The sequence below is a fragment of the Epinephelus moara genome, chromosome 16 (genome assembly GCF_006386435.1).
Source record: "Epinephelus moara isolate mb chromosome 16, YSFRI_EMoa_1.0, whole genome shotgun sequence".
NCBI classification, from domain to species: Eukaryota; Metazoa; Chordata; class Actinopteri; order Perciformes; family Serranidae; genus Epinephelus; species Epinephelus moara.
Genome location: NC_065521.1, coordinates 20337336 through 20351960, shown reverse-complemented (window position 1 = coordinate 20351960; position 14625 = coordinate 20337336). Strand labels below are relative to the sequence as shown.

Here is a 14625-nt window from a genome sequence, read left to right as displayed (position 1 = left end):
CCTGAACAGCATGCAAATCAGTTTTCAGCCTGTTTTCTCACAGTTAATTCTCCGAAAAGTCAATCATCTCCAGTCGCTGTTATCATACTGTAAAGTCGGTCGATTTTTCAGTTTTTTGTTGCTGCTGTTGTTTTATGGAGGGTCACTCTCTTGGCATGTTCGATAATAAACAGGCAGGTGCTCGGCGCAACATAATTCTTGGGTGTTTGGACTGGAGTAATAATAACCTTCAGGTACGTTGATTTATTTTAGTACTGTAATGGCCTACAAGTAGTGATTTAGATATGCCTATTTATGTCATATGTTTTGTTTTGTGTATTATCTGCTTCATTTTTTATCTTTTTTGCCGATATTTCTTATTTTGCAAAATGTGGCAAAAAAAAAGGGAAAATAAGAAAACGAGGCTGTTGACAACATAGGCCCAGCTGTCTTGAGAATTTGCTAAGGCTGAATAAGATTAATTAAAAAAGTGTCTTAGTAGCCTATAAAATCTTTCTGGTTATTTTGCTGATGGGATTTTGCAGCTGATCGTGGTATGGGTAGGCTAATGGTTTGTTAGGGTCTGCGTCATGCAGTGTCAGAACAGTTTAAAAAATAGGCCTACTAATAAAAATATCTTGTCCAAACAAAAATAAAAAATGCAGGCCTTACAGAGAATCCCATGTGCACATGTTAAATATTACTAGCCCCATTTGATTTTTTTTTTTTCAAATGAAATGTTTGGGGAGGGAAAATCGAAAGGCTGTTTGTTATCTTTTCCATATGTGGCTCAGTGCCATCCATTTATTAAATAGCCTACTATTCACAAAAGAGCATTTTATAGTCATATTAACTAATATTACTTAATTTATATATGTTTTTATTAATCAATAAATGGCAGTGTTTTAGATAGAAGCAAAATGATGCTTCACACATTTCACAGACAGCAATGACAACCTCTTTTTGAATCCTCTTATGGCACATTAAATATTCCACTTGGGGCTGTGGAGGATCGAATCTACAACAATTTTTAAATTAATTTCATCTCAATTGGGACTCTGTTTTCTTGCATAAAATGGCCCTTGGGAAGGCAGTGTATGTGTGTGTATGTGTGTGTGTTGTTGTCATGGGTGCCGTAACCCGGGAGTGGAGACACAAAGAAACAGGTGAATATCAGCGAAGCACAATGTCAAACTTTAAAGGATGGTGTGACATGAAGGCAAAGAACCAGCAGAGGCCGTGCTTTACAGAAATAGCAAAGGCGTGTTTAGGCTTCTTTGTGCAAAATATTAAAAGAGCAGAGGGCAAGTGTTGATAATTTGATATCAAAGAGAATTTTTTTTTTTTGTCAGTGCATGCGTAATTAAATACTTTCACGCGTTTACACTGTAAAAACCAAACCTGCCTCAAATATCCAATGGGGTACCAAGGAAATTAAAATAGGTTAGGTTGCTGAGGTTACCCAAATATTTATTTGGATATTCAAAGAACTTAAAATTACATTGAAGGTGTTTCAAGTAACCTTTCTTGAAAAAAAACAACTCACTTTTTGAAGTAAAGATTGGTTTTGGTGCTATGATGCAATAATAGGCCTATATGTTTTCTTAGTGGGAACATGTATTAATATTTTCCCACCCTTATTAAAAAGGCAAACCATCTGTTCTGTGCAGTGTATCATAGGTCATAAGTAATACATAACAAGTGTAAGCCTTCAGAATGTTAGCTCTGATCATCTCTGGTCACGGTAAGAGAAGCAGACTTCCCTGAGGTGCAGTCTAAGTGAAAAAGTCTGTGTCCAGGTGGAATCCCAATTAAACTGTTCAAAGTGCGGAGCAGAGCTCTGAGGCCAACCCGTTGTCTTCCCTCTGCTCGTCCTGCAGTGACGCCTCGTCAGATCCCCTGCGCAACACACGAGCTGCTCTGGGATCTGAACAGGCAGCACTGAGGGACAAACTGGGAATGGGAGCTTGTTTCTTCGGCGGCAGCCACCTCGGGAGCAGCGGGAACCTGCAGCCACACAGATGCTGCATGCAGAGCTCCAGGCCCAAATTATATAGCCTACGTATCTGCGTGCGTAAGCGTGCTGCAGGCCTCCTTAACATGTGTCCTATCTTGTTTTCATGTCACGTGAATTGGATCATTGATCATCGGATCAGCCACAAGATCAGTTTGAAAAACAAAACAGCCTTTGTTCAATAATTATGACATCACCTCAGATGTTTACTGAGCTGCATATCTTCAATCGATTCAATACAGACCAAACTGGGAAAAAAAACCTGTTACATAAATACACAGAGATAAGGTTACTGTACAAAAATATTTTAAATTGACAGGGTCACTTTTACGAAACAACTTATTCAGAGAAAAGTTCACACGTGCAGCCAAATTACAGTCACTGATTCCAAAGCAAAGGTTTGCATTTATGATTTGCCGCAGCGCGCATTAAAGCCCTGCACCTTTGCCACACTTTTACTTGTGCAGTCTTTCAGGTTACTAAGGAGATACGACGCTGCGCAACTGTGAATATAGCCAAGTAAAGTCCAATGCCCGACAGGACTTTATGTTTGGTGTGATCGTTGACACATCAGACTGCTGGATGGATGAGTCCCTTGATCTGCTTTGCGCAACGGGCCTGCCGCCCGTTTGATTTTCTATCTGTGGTCATGAAACACGGATTTATTTGACAACTCGATGTATTTTGACTCAAACCTTCGCAAAGAGGCCTGGATGTCCCCCACTGAAGGTACATTTCCAAACTTTCACGATAATGTCTTTATCATCTGCTCTGCCAAAATGAGACCCCACCGTTTTCTCTCATTGTGCGATTATTCTGCAAAGTGCGCAGACCTACTGCTTTAGACAACCAGAAGATAAACAATGCACATAACGTCTTTGTGCTCCGCAGCTTGAACACATTTTAAGGTTGCAGTGCAGGCTGTGTTATTTTGAGACAGAGGCGGAGGAGGTGATGCTCACAGGAAGCTTCCCCTCGGATTGAGACGGTGATGAGGCAGGCAGGTCTGGGCACGCCCGGGCCCCATGACACCCTGCGCCACCTCACTGGGACTATACATTGGTGTGATGATCACACCTGGATGAACCAGTGTGTGTGCGTTATGTGCGTGGCTTTTTTAAAAGAAATAATAAAATGAGCAACGAGTAATTTGCTTCAACTTGTAGCTTTTCGATATGGTTAAAGTGTTTATAACATATTTCACTTTTTTTTCATTCTAAGTAGTTTAATGTGTGTGTGTGTGTGTGTGTGTGTGTGTGTGTGTGTGTGTGTGCGTGCACTGCAGAGTGATCTGCCCCTCACCAGACTACCCATCCTCTAAGATGTCCCAGTCCACTGTTACTGAGGAAGGAGGCACCTTCGAGCACCTGTGGAGCTCCCTGTGAGTGTCAACAACACCTGCTGACGATTGTTTTACTCTATTTACTATTTTCCAAATGACGTAATGGTTTAATTAAAAAATGTGAAATGCATCAGGCAATAATTGCAACCATGATCTTGTCATCACCTACTTTATAAGTAAATTATGAAACGATTATCCCTAATTTAACATTTAACCATATTTGCTTTATTTTTTAAATATTAACAGTCTATAAATCATGTAAGGGGACGCGATGTTCTGTTTTATGCTGTAAAACATTAAAAAATCCATATATTTATCAGAGTTATTGGTGTGCTGACACGATCAAAAGCACAGGGTCAAAGACAATTTAATATCTGGATTTTCAGCCATGTATCTTTTGCTTTCTGTCCATTTTTCTGCAAATCTTGTAATGAATATTTTCATTTTTTCCAACAAAGGTGCTTCCAATTCTTTAATGTTGTGCTGAACCTTCAGGGAGATGTCTCACTGCATTTTACATTGATAAAATGAGTCTAGAAATCAAATAAGTAGCTGTAGTTATACAGTGGTTGTATTTTTTTTTTAACATTTTAGATGTCCAACAGGATTTCCAGTGTTTTGTAAAAAATCTGCTTAAGGTCTTCCCTTAATTTTATAAGTATTCCTTTGAAATACCTGATTTTTTTCCTGTAATAAAACAAGCAGTCCTTTTTGTAATTGTTTTTGAATAACAAAAAAAGATCCAGGAATAACTTTACCTAACTGTATATTTACCTTCCTAAAAAACTATTCTAATAATGTAAAAAGTCTTTGTTTGTTTGTTTGTTTGTTTGTTTGTTTGTTTCTTTGCACATCAGGTACTTGGTCACATGACACGCTTGTGCTATGCAATTTTTTTTTTCTTAAAAGCTCATCCCTCTGTCAGTCAACTTGCATCCATGGTGTCTTGTGTTCACAGGGAGCCAGACAGCACCTACTTTGAGCTCCCCCCAGGCAGCCAGGCAGGTGAGCGCCCAGTGCCCTCTACCAGCACCCCGGGGAGCCACCGCAGCGCTGCAGAGGTCTCAATGGACGTCTACCAAATGAGGGACATGAACGACAATGTGATGGTAGGAACATGAGCTCCCTTTGCACTTCAGTTTGTATTTTTGTGGTCAATACTTTGCTTTTGCTTTGAAGGGTGTTTTCCTCCTCTGTGTGTGATCTGATAGTTTCTTTGTGAGCACACACACACACACACACACACACACACACACACACACACACACACACACAGGCGCACACACATATACACCTCCAAAGATCTTTTCCCATTTTGTTTGTTTCTTTGGACTTTTTCCCTCCAGTGTTGAGGAGATTCCCTCCTAAGTAGTTTCCCTCTTCTCTGCAGCCTTTTCCCTCTCTGTCTCCCTGCTGAGTGGCCTGTAGGGACTGTGGTGTGTGTGTGTGTGTGTGTGTGTGTGTGTGTGTGTGTGTGTGTGTGTGTGTGTGTGTGTGTGTATGTGTGTGTGTATGTGTGTGTTGGGGGAGGGCTAATTAAACCCCAAGCCAGGACCCCTTGCTGCTCCACTGTAAAGCCATCTGTAGGCTGGGGTGTGTCTGTGTGCATTACCAAACATGCACATATGTTTACAGGTGTATGCATCTTAATATTTGTGTTCCTGAACTGAAACCTCGCAGCCAAAGAAAGTATGCCAGCTTTTTATGAATGAAGACCAACAGCCCAGTTTTCATCTTAACCACCGTGACTTTTCCGGAAATAAATTCAATAGCAAGTTTTTGAGAGTGGAATTCTTTTACTGAAGGTGAAGTTTTCGCAGGATCACACCGATAAGCACAGTTCATCCTGTAAATTTGTTCACTCTGCCCATCTCTGTCTTCCAAACGTGACATCAGAAGTCACTCCTAAATACGCCTGTGTCTCCATCCCCTTCTGATCTGGAATATTGGTTGGATCTAATCTTTAAGTGGGCAAGCCTGGGCCTGCCTGACCGGTTAATGAATAGTCATGAGAGAAATAAGGGGGCGGAGGGAGGATTTGTTGTCAGGCACCTATGCAAGGCAAGTTGAGAAGGCCCAGTCAGGCAAGGGAAACAAGTGGAGGAGAGAGGGAGGATGTCTCCTGTATCCTCCATCATGTCCCGCTCCACAGAGGGCTCCGCTGGTTGTGGAGACATTGACTGTTACAGCCACACTTGATCACAGCAGAGTGTGAGTCCAATGAGAGCCGGGTCACAGAGACATCACAGAAGCAGCTCATCTTATCTTCCAGGAGCCTAAGATGCTGTGTGGTGTGGTAAGTGGACCAGAGTAAATTGTGTTCTGGCATATTCAGACCTTTTTTTTTTTTTTTTTTTTTTAAATATTTGAACATTTACGTCTTACTGGTGTGGTAGTGGAGATTGTTGTAGTTTGTGTTATGGAGCGCAGAGGTTCTAGTAGTACTTTGGTTCAGGCAGTCAAATGGATGCTGTTTGAGAGTGAGTTGATATTTGAAACCTGCCCTTTGTTATATTGGAGTTTTTCATGTATACCGAAGCGGCTAAGGCCATTGCGATTATATACATATCCTGTTATAATGGGACCAGTTTGATAACCATTACATTTACAAGTTGAATTAATTTGGGAAGATGGATGGTGACTCACACCTCTGAGACACATTTTGATGGATTGACATGATGCAATGGCTGGCTGTGTTTTAACTTTGCTTCATTTTCTTCTGCCATTGATTGTTAAATATTGAAGAACTGAAAACTGTAAAGATGTTTATGTTAAATTTATAAATACATGTATCTACATTCTATAGCAGGGGTGTCAAACATATGGCCTGGGGGCCAGAAGTGGCCCACCAAAGGGTCCAATCTTGCCCACTCATTGATTTGCCAAGTGTAAAAATTGCAGAGAAGTCATTAATTCCATATTTTCAATTAAACATACTGCTTTTCGTATTTGTCCAAATGAACCAGTTGCTATTTCTTCACAGAGGTAAGTGAGAAGTGTGCTTGGTATGCTCACAGTACCTCTCAGCACCTTTACACTAAAAGAGAGGGAAACATTTAAAGGCTTTGTTATTCGCAGGTTATTATGCAATGGTTTTACTGGTTCGACCCACTTGAGATCAAATTGGCATGTATGTAGAACCAGAACTAAAATGAGTTTGACACCCCTGTTCTGTAGGTCGGTGTGACTGTGGACCTCTTGAGAATGAATGCCAGGCTGCACTTTGCCTAATATCCCCAACAGAGGGCAACCTTCTCACACATCCCTCCACATTTTACCTCCTCTCATCCTCACCTCCATTTAACATAGCTGGCGTAGTTTAGACATGCTGCAGTTTTCACATGGTGCCATGTCATTCATTTATGTGGCCTAAGTTTTCATTTTGGTCATGTTGCTTCCTTATGTCAGCAGGGGGCCATATGACAGCGTGTGAGTGTCTGTTGTTAACTGTTTAATGAGTGGCTGTAAACAGAGGTCATTAGCAGGATGATATTCTCCTTATACTCAGTCTATTATGTTTCACTCATCTTGACAAGTGAGGTTGTTGTGGCTGGCTTATCTACGTTTCTAAATGTTTGGAGCCGTTAAAGATCGGCTTTGAGTGACAGCTACCAGGATGGCTGCCCATAGGGGACATCAGATGCTGCTGGGTGGGAAGCTTTAATGCTGACACACACACAGTGAACACACACACTTGCTCACACAGTGGCGGCTGAGGTTTTAGCTCTGTTTCAACTTGTTGCGGATCGAGTTCAGGTATTAGGTCTAAGCACACCTGTGAGCACATGGGTCTGTGTGACAGTGTGTGTGTGTGTGTGTGTGTGTGTCTAGTGTTTTTTTTTTTGTTGTTGACACATACACCTGGGCTTACCTTGTGTCTGTAAAGCCCCTTTGACAATACCTGTTAGAGGAGGCTTTCAAAGTTAGTAAACAGTCAGACATTAAAGGACAGAATGACTTTTTTATACACCTATAGTGAAAAAGCAAACAATAGGGCACATCAGCCTACATTCTGATTTTAATATATCTCATGAGGGTGAACACATTTGTATCTCAGGTAGTTGTATAGTGGCCCTACTTTCCACTGCCAGATATTAGACATTTAAGACAATTGATTAAGACTGCCACTACCATAGGGTGCTGTATATGACATTTAGAGCATTAATATAGCAGCAAACAACTATTTACAACACGTTCTCATCCCAACTCGTGAAATTCCGCTGTTTTGTCAGTGGACATACATGTCAGAATCTGACATGCTACCCTCCTGTATACATTTTGAACGTTCACAGATGGGTTGTCCATTTCCGCTATTTTACATTTTTAAAATACACTTTCATTTTCACAGGAAATGTTCAGTTTCTGCTTGTTACATGCATACAGTCTTTTAAAAAATAAAACTTACAAAGAAATTAAAACACTTTCTGGTCAAGTTGATTTTTCTTAGGTGTAGGCAACAAAAGCACAGGGTTAGGTTTAGAAAAAAACATCATGGTTTGGCTTAAAATTCACACAGGAAGCAAGCAGCGGCCTCCTGGGTGAAAGTCCTGACTTTGTTTGACCCTTCCACGTCCCCCAACCCCCACTGGCAGTGTTACACACGGCTGCCGAGCAGGGTGAATCATACCATCGCAAAGGGTGTCTCTCTGCGCCCGTGTCTGACACCAACACCCACTGACAAAGCAGCATTATTTGACAACTTGGGTTGCTTCCTGCTGCCTCTCAAACTGACGCGTGTGGCGTGTATCATGCCACCACAAAAGGTGCCTCTGTGCATCGAGACGAGTTGGGAGTGAGAACAGGCTGCTTTTTGCGATGTGAAGATATAGTGTCGTAATGGCGTCCTGAGCAGGGAATGAAGTAACACTACCTCTGTGTGTATTGCAACTGGAGCTTTTCTGTCCTTTGTTTTGGCAGCCGGGCTGGCCACTAGTGCATGTGAGTCTCTGTGTTTTTATCACACTGGCTAGCTACTTGGCACCGTACTGCTGTTAGCTCTGTCAGCATTGTTGCTGTTAGTAGCACATTTAGTCCTGTTAGCACAGTTAGCAACTAGCACATTTTGGCTCAGCCATCTCCATGTTTGCCTGTGACCCCTGAGGTGAGAGCCGTGTGCAGACACTGAATGTCATATATTGCACCTTTAATTCATCTATTGATTGTTTGTCTTCAAAATATCAGCAAAGAGTGAAAAAAGCATCTTCAGAGTCCTTTTTTTAATCCAAACCACCACTAAAAAGCCCTTAAATATGACACAGAAAGGCAAAGAAGTTCTCACATACTAACTACTAATGCAATCAAATTAGTCATTAGTTGTTTTAAACCCAGCTGTGTCCTACATGATTTTTTGTGCTGCATGCACCCGAGTTAGAGTCATTGTATAGATCCAAACACCCACGCATGAGTGCATCCTCATTTAACCTACACAGTTTGCATTAAGTCTAGTACATTGACCTGTCCCTTTGCTTTCATCTGATGATCCATGGCACTGAGTTTACATATCCTTGTGTAACTTTGTCTCAGTTTTGGTGTCTCTAGCAGCCAGTGGTGATGTTTCAAAGCACGCAGAGCTGAGGTGAAGTGATGCTGTATATTGGGGGGTGGGGGATTTCATACTCATGTAATCACTGATTTCATACTCGTGTAATCTGTTGTACTCTATCTTGTCCAAGTGCAAAAATTCAAATGCACAAATTCTTTGTGAGTGATTGTTGCTGTTTTTGTGAGGGTTTTTTTTTTTCAGACAATCAGGTAGCTGACTTTTAGTTAAATATCCTGAGAAACTGAGATTAAGCAATCCTTTTACTTTCAGTCTGAGCTGCAGAGGCCATTTCAAAACTGTTCATCCTCTTTGATAAAGTTTGAGCAAATCAGGTTTTTTTATAGGTTACATTTTTTGGGTACAAATTAAATATGGGTATCTGAATCCCCTTAAACACCAATAGAGTATAAACCTTTGATTCAGATCATTTCCATCCAGTATTGACGATTTATTTCAAGGCGTCCAAAGTGTTGAAGAGTCCCTGTTTTAAAAAACATTCCGCCCTGACTGCTGATTAAATGTTGTATTGATATACAACACTGGGTGGGGGGGTGGGGTCTGACCCTTGAACTCTTGTTCTTTCATGTGTTTTCCGTCTTGCCTCTCTCTTGCTGTCTCTCTCTCTCTCCCTCTCCCGCTCTCTGTCAGACCAGACAGTGTTTACTTAGTGCAGGCCTTCACAAGGTGTTTTGGAGCGTGTGTGTACATGTGCCCCGGCATTGCCGTCTATGTCCGGGCTTGCCATAATTAGAACGTTGTACCATTTTTTGGGTTCCCATCCCTCTTTCCTTCTCTCCTTCTCTCCCCTCATCTCAGTCTATCGTTTCTCTCTCTCCACGCCGGTCCTCACCTTTCTCCCTGTCCTGGCTGTGCATGTGTCTGTGTGTGTGAGTGTCCACTGATGCACACCCCACTTGAACTCTCTGGTTAGGCTATGGTCCCGCGCTCTCTTTGCTTTGCTGTGTTTGGACGTTTCTGACTGAAGAGTTGACAAATGAGACTAAAGCACTAGAGGATGTACTACGTGAAAAAGAAGGTAAAAATTATTTTCTGTCTCTTCTCATAATTGTGTGTGTGGGTGTGTATGTGTGGCTATTTCAGTGTGAGCCTGCCATCAGCGTCAGGTAGGCTATCTTACACACATACAGTACAGGCAGCAGAGATAAATATGAGAATATCTTTTTAAAGTAATGATCTAGATTGCTTACGTTTTAATGTCATTACATGGTGGTTGGTTTGTCTGGTTGAATCTGAATGATCTGATGTTAAACTGGTTGGATAAAAGATTCAGTGATGTTCAAATAAAGTAATGGTCTGATGTTGGTGAGCAGAAGGTGAGCAGGAGGGCTCACAGTACTGTAGCTGGCTGTTTGTGCCTTTGACTTCTCTGTGTTTTTGTTGAAGTAGTGTGATGGGGAATCAACAAGTCATGGATGATCTAGAAACAAAACAGCAGTTTTCCTTCTACAGTAGCTTCTGTGTGTGTTCAGCGATTTATGGGCCTCACAGAGTGCGTTAACTTTGACAAGTGTGTCACCACGCACACATCAGTGCAACAAATCTTCCCTCTTCTCAAACACAGCAAAGAGGACAGGAGGGGGAATGGCAGGCAATTAGGCAGATTACGCTTGTGTTTTACAGCTCATCTCACATAGCCCCAAGGAGGCTACTGTGGGGACCTCACTGCAATCACTGCATCACTCATTTATAATCACTCACACACACAACCACACACCAAAGTTTGTGTCTTTGCACTCATGATTTTATCACAAAATCTCAGTCATTTTTCATGCAAAAATCCCACAAAAAGTGCTCTGCGTTGATCGTGGACACTTACACATGAACTCATCCCACACACATGCAGCATCACACACACTACCTGTAACTGCCTGTAATCTGACCTCCCTTTAAGCCTCCAAGCCCCTGTCTCTCCGGCACCTCTACCTGTGCCCTCCCTCCGCCTCTCTCCTCCCTCTTCGCCTGCCTCATTCTCTTCCCTCTTCTTTTCTCCCCAGTCCCAATACAACCTGCTGAGCAGCAGCATGGAGAGCCTGGGGAGCCGTGCGACGTCCGCCAGCCCCTACAGCTCCGAGAACGCCTCCTCATCGGCCGTGCCCACCCCCTCGCCCTACTCCCAGCCCAACTCTACCTTTGAGGGCCTGTCGCCTGCCCCGGCGATCCCCTCCTGCACTGACTACCCCGGAGTGCACGCTTTCCAGGTGTCCTTCCAGCAGTCTAGCACCGCCAAGTCGGCCACGTGGACCGTGAGTACACACACTTTCTTGGCTTTGGCTGGCAGTGTTTGTGTGTCTGTGTGTTTCTCTGTCTTTTGCTCTCTCTCATGTCTTACTGAGGTTCTATCGTGCACACACACAAACATGCACACAAAGACATTATTTCACACACACTCACTCAAGTCAGCACATGTGCAGGCATGTCACATGCAAGAGAAAGTAGTGCATCATTCAGTGATTCATCATGTCCTCTATTAACCTCTGGTAGTCAAATCTGATGTGATGAATCCAACAGGGAAAGTTTGGTACGTGGTTGTGAAAGGTTTTAGCAGTAAATCTATTAAGGAAAACAATGTTTGACTCAAGGTTTTTAAAAATTACATTTTAGCTTCTGAGACCATTTTGTCTAAACACACATGGGTCAATATTACTTTGAGAAGTTAATGAGAGTTTCCTCTACTGTATCAATCAATAGATTTTATGTATAGCGTAATGTAAGTCCAGAAATGGTAAACACATACTGCTACACTATATGAGATCAATGCAGGAATAATACATTGTAAAAAAAACAAAAAACAAAAAAAAACAGTATTATTACAGTGATGTAAATATTTGGAAAAGGCCGTTATAGTATGTCAGTTTTAATCCATATATGGTGGTGTTGTTTTCTGAGTTACTGAAAGTCAACATCTGATATTTGTTTAGAACTTTTGAGACAAGCTTCTTACTAAGAGGACCTCCACATGTTGCAAGAAGATTATTCTTTGTTTTGCAACAGGAACAATATCATACACTTACACATATTGCTATTATAATAAACAAATGTAAAAAATAAATAAATAAATAAATAAATCTTTATACTGCTACTGCTCTTGCCACCACTACACAGTAGCACTAGCTGTAGTAGTTGCACACTACTACACAGCTTAGCATTCTACTGGGTACAAGATTAAACAAAAACCCTGAACTTAAAAGACTTGACCAAACCACACAACTACCTTGAGATGGTGGTGAGAGACAGGTGAAACGGGAGCTGTGCAATTTGTCATGACCTGATGAGAAGTCTCCCGCTGGAAAGGTGTCACCTCCGACTGTCACACAGTTGACCTCCCTGAAACAAGAGAGCCAAAAGACAAACTGCACTTACTTCACTCTGTGTGTGTGTGTGTGTGTGTGTGTGTGTGTGTGTGTTCATCTGTCTGTGCGTTCAGGCCTGTGAACGTCTCTCTGACTGAGGGGCTCCTCCGCAGATGTATTTGCTGGAAGTAACCATGCGTGGTGGGCTCCTTTACTTAGTAAGAAGATCCCCCTCTGGGCATCAGAGCGGTGGTCTTTGACCTGCTGCTTTTCTTTCTCTGTCTCTTTCTTCCTCTGGTCTTAACACACACTCAAGGCTGTCACCTCTGGCGCCTAAAGTTTGGTCATGTCCACTCCTAAAGTATGTCTATCATCTCCTTTCCCTCACCTCCATCCTCTGGCTGTGGTCTTTCTCACGGCCAAACTACATCGTCAGAAACCAAAGAAAACAAGGACAAGAGTTATTAGCTTGTTTTACCTGAGAAATTACTGCAATGAAAAATGAAATCCTAAAATATGTCAGAAACCTGTCTCAGCTTGTTTGGTTTAGCATTATGCTTACTACTCTGCCTTTCAAATTAAGCTGCCTCTCTGTCCCTGACACCCACTGGTTTAAAGTTTGAAATAGACTACTCCTGATAACTTGATTAATGAAATCAAAGCCCACCTTTTTTCACCCTTTATCGAAGGGCCTGTCAACCAGTGGTGTAGTGGAGGGTATACCCAAGTACATGGGGCACCTCGCTTTCTGGTCGTTTACAGTATACCCACCTATCAGCCCAAAAAGCCACTGGAATATGTAGGAGCTTAACCATCTACCCAGTGGTACACCCACCTCATCTACACCACTGCTGCTGCCAACAGAACTTCAGATTCAGTAGTCACGTTTCCATTACAGTTTTGCGCAAAATAAATGTGATATTTCTAAAGTTTCGACAAAGTACAATTGCGACTTGCAGGTGTTTCCATTAAAAGGTGTTTTGCGTATGAGCCGTAATTCTCGTAAAATTTTGTCCCGTGAGACTCCACTTTGTTTGCGGAAGTAAGATGGACATTCCAAATCTCTTGCGAGCTGGAACAATCATCTCGGTTGCCACTGCTGCTGTTGCAGTAGTCTACAACCGAAGACGTAGAGAGCAAGTGGTATTCCAAAGGCAAAGTCCTTATGTGTGGCAGCGACCACGGATAAAGGATTTCTGGGAGAGGATCGTGAACGAGGAATTCACCAATGTCATGTCCGGTGACTTGTGAAAAAAGTGTTTCCATTACACTTTTGCGATATACTTCTATATCGACACGTCTGAAAAACCACCTCATGAGAGCGTAAAAACTTTTTCTTGATATTTGAGAGTTTTTTCGAAATGTAGGTGTTTCCATTACCAGTTTTTTATTGTGATATTTAGGTTTTGCGCATTTCTAGGGTTAATGGAAACGCACTTACTGTCTGTACTCACTCCTCCACCCTACAGTCCCATCTACCCCACTGCAACCAAATAAGCCTTCCTTATTTACTTTGGTTTACATAAATAATAGTTTGAAAATGATCCTTATTTTATGAACAAAGAAGGTGGTTTTGAATCCTCCTGTCTGAACAATTCAAGTCATAGTAGGGTTTTTTTCATAACCAGGAGAGGAGGGACAAAGGAGTTTTTTTTTTTTACTGGAACACAACTTAAGATACAGGTGATGACGCAGCAGAAAAAGGATTGCGAGGAAACCTGTGATTATTCAGATTCCTCTGCTGCCATTAAGGAGGGATTAGAATGAGAGAGAGAGGCCAGGTGATTGCTCACAGCTTTTATGGAGTTTACTGTAATGCTTTGTTTTTATCTTGCAGGCCTGATTATGAGATTGGCGAAGTATTAGAAGATGCATTTAAGTGTTATTATACAGTAGCTACGGAACCACAATTTTTTTTTTAATGTGTGATATTAGAGGTTTAGCAATAAACCGCTACCGATGATAATCGTGATGTTTAAAAATAAAGTAGTGATATCATATGAAAATATGAGTTTAGGCAGTTGGAGAGAGTGTGTAACTATAACTGCACAAAAATGTAAAAAAAAAAAGAGCAAATACACTTAATGGATAGTGAAAACACAACTAGAAATTTAATCAATTTCCGAGGTATTATTGAGTACAACTCATTTGCCAAGAAAGAGACAAAACACACAAAAAACAAAGATATAGATTAATTTGACAGATAGCATTGTAATATTTGTTATTTTTCAATTTTTATATAGATATAGGGATAATATTATAATTGTGAAATTTTAATGCAACTTCGTAATGCAGTTTACTTGAGGAAGAAATTCCCATGTTTTTGGAATTAACAAGATTATTATCTGGCTAATTCAAAACAACAAGAGCAATTTTGTTTTTCATAAAAACTTTTCTCAGAACTCTGAGGTAATAATCTCATTCATTCAGAAAAAAC

General features: G+C 41.4%; 1 protein-coding gene across 3 annotated transcripts in view; it reads left to right on the top strand.

The window, feature by feature from the left end:
- Positions 1-23: 23 nt before the first annotated feature.
- Positions 24-14625, top strand: part of tp73 (tumor protein p73) — a 32218-nt gene continuing 17616 nt past the window's right edge. Inside the window, exons 1-4 of one of the 3 annotated variants that reach the window (XM_050064961.1) lie at positions 24-233; positions 3279-3374; positions 4294-4444; positions 10893-11141. In XM_050064961.1, coding sequence (XP_049920918.1) covers positions 3316-3374; positions 4294-4444; positions 10893-11141 — 459 coding nt within the window. In that variant the 5' untranslated portion in view covers positions 24-233; positions 3279-3315. Of the gene's footprint in view, positions 234-3278; positions 3375-4293; positions 4445-5444; positions 5632-9710; positions 9914-10892; positions 11142-14625 lie in introns of those variants that run through there. The other 2 variants (XM_050064963.1, XM_050064962.1) reach the window with 2 other exon arrangements.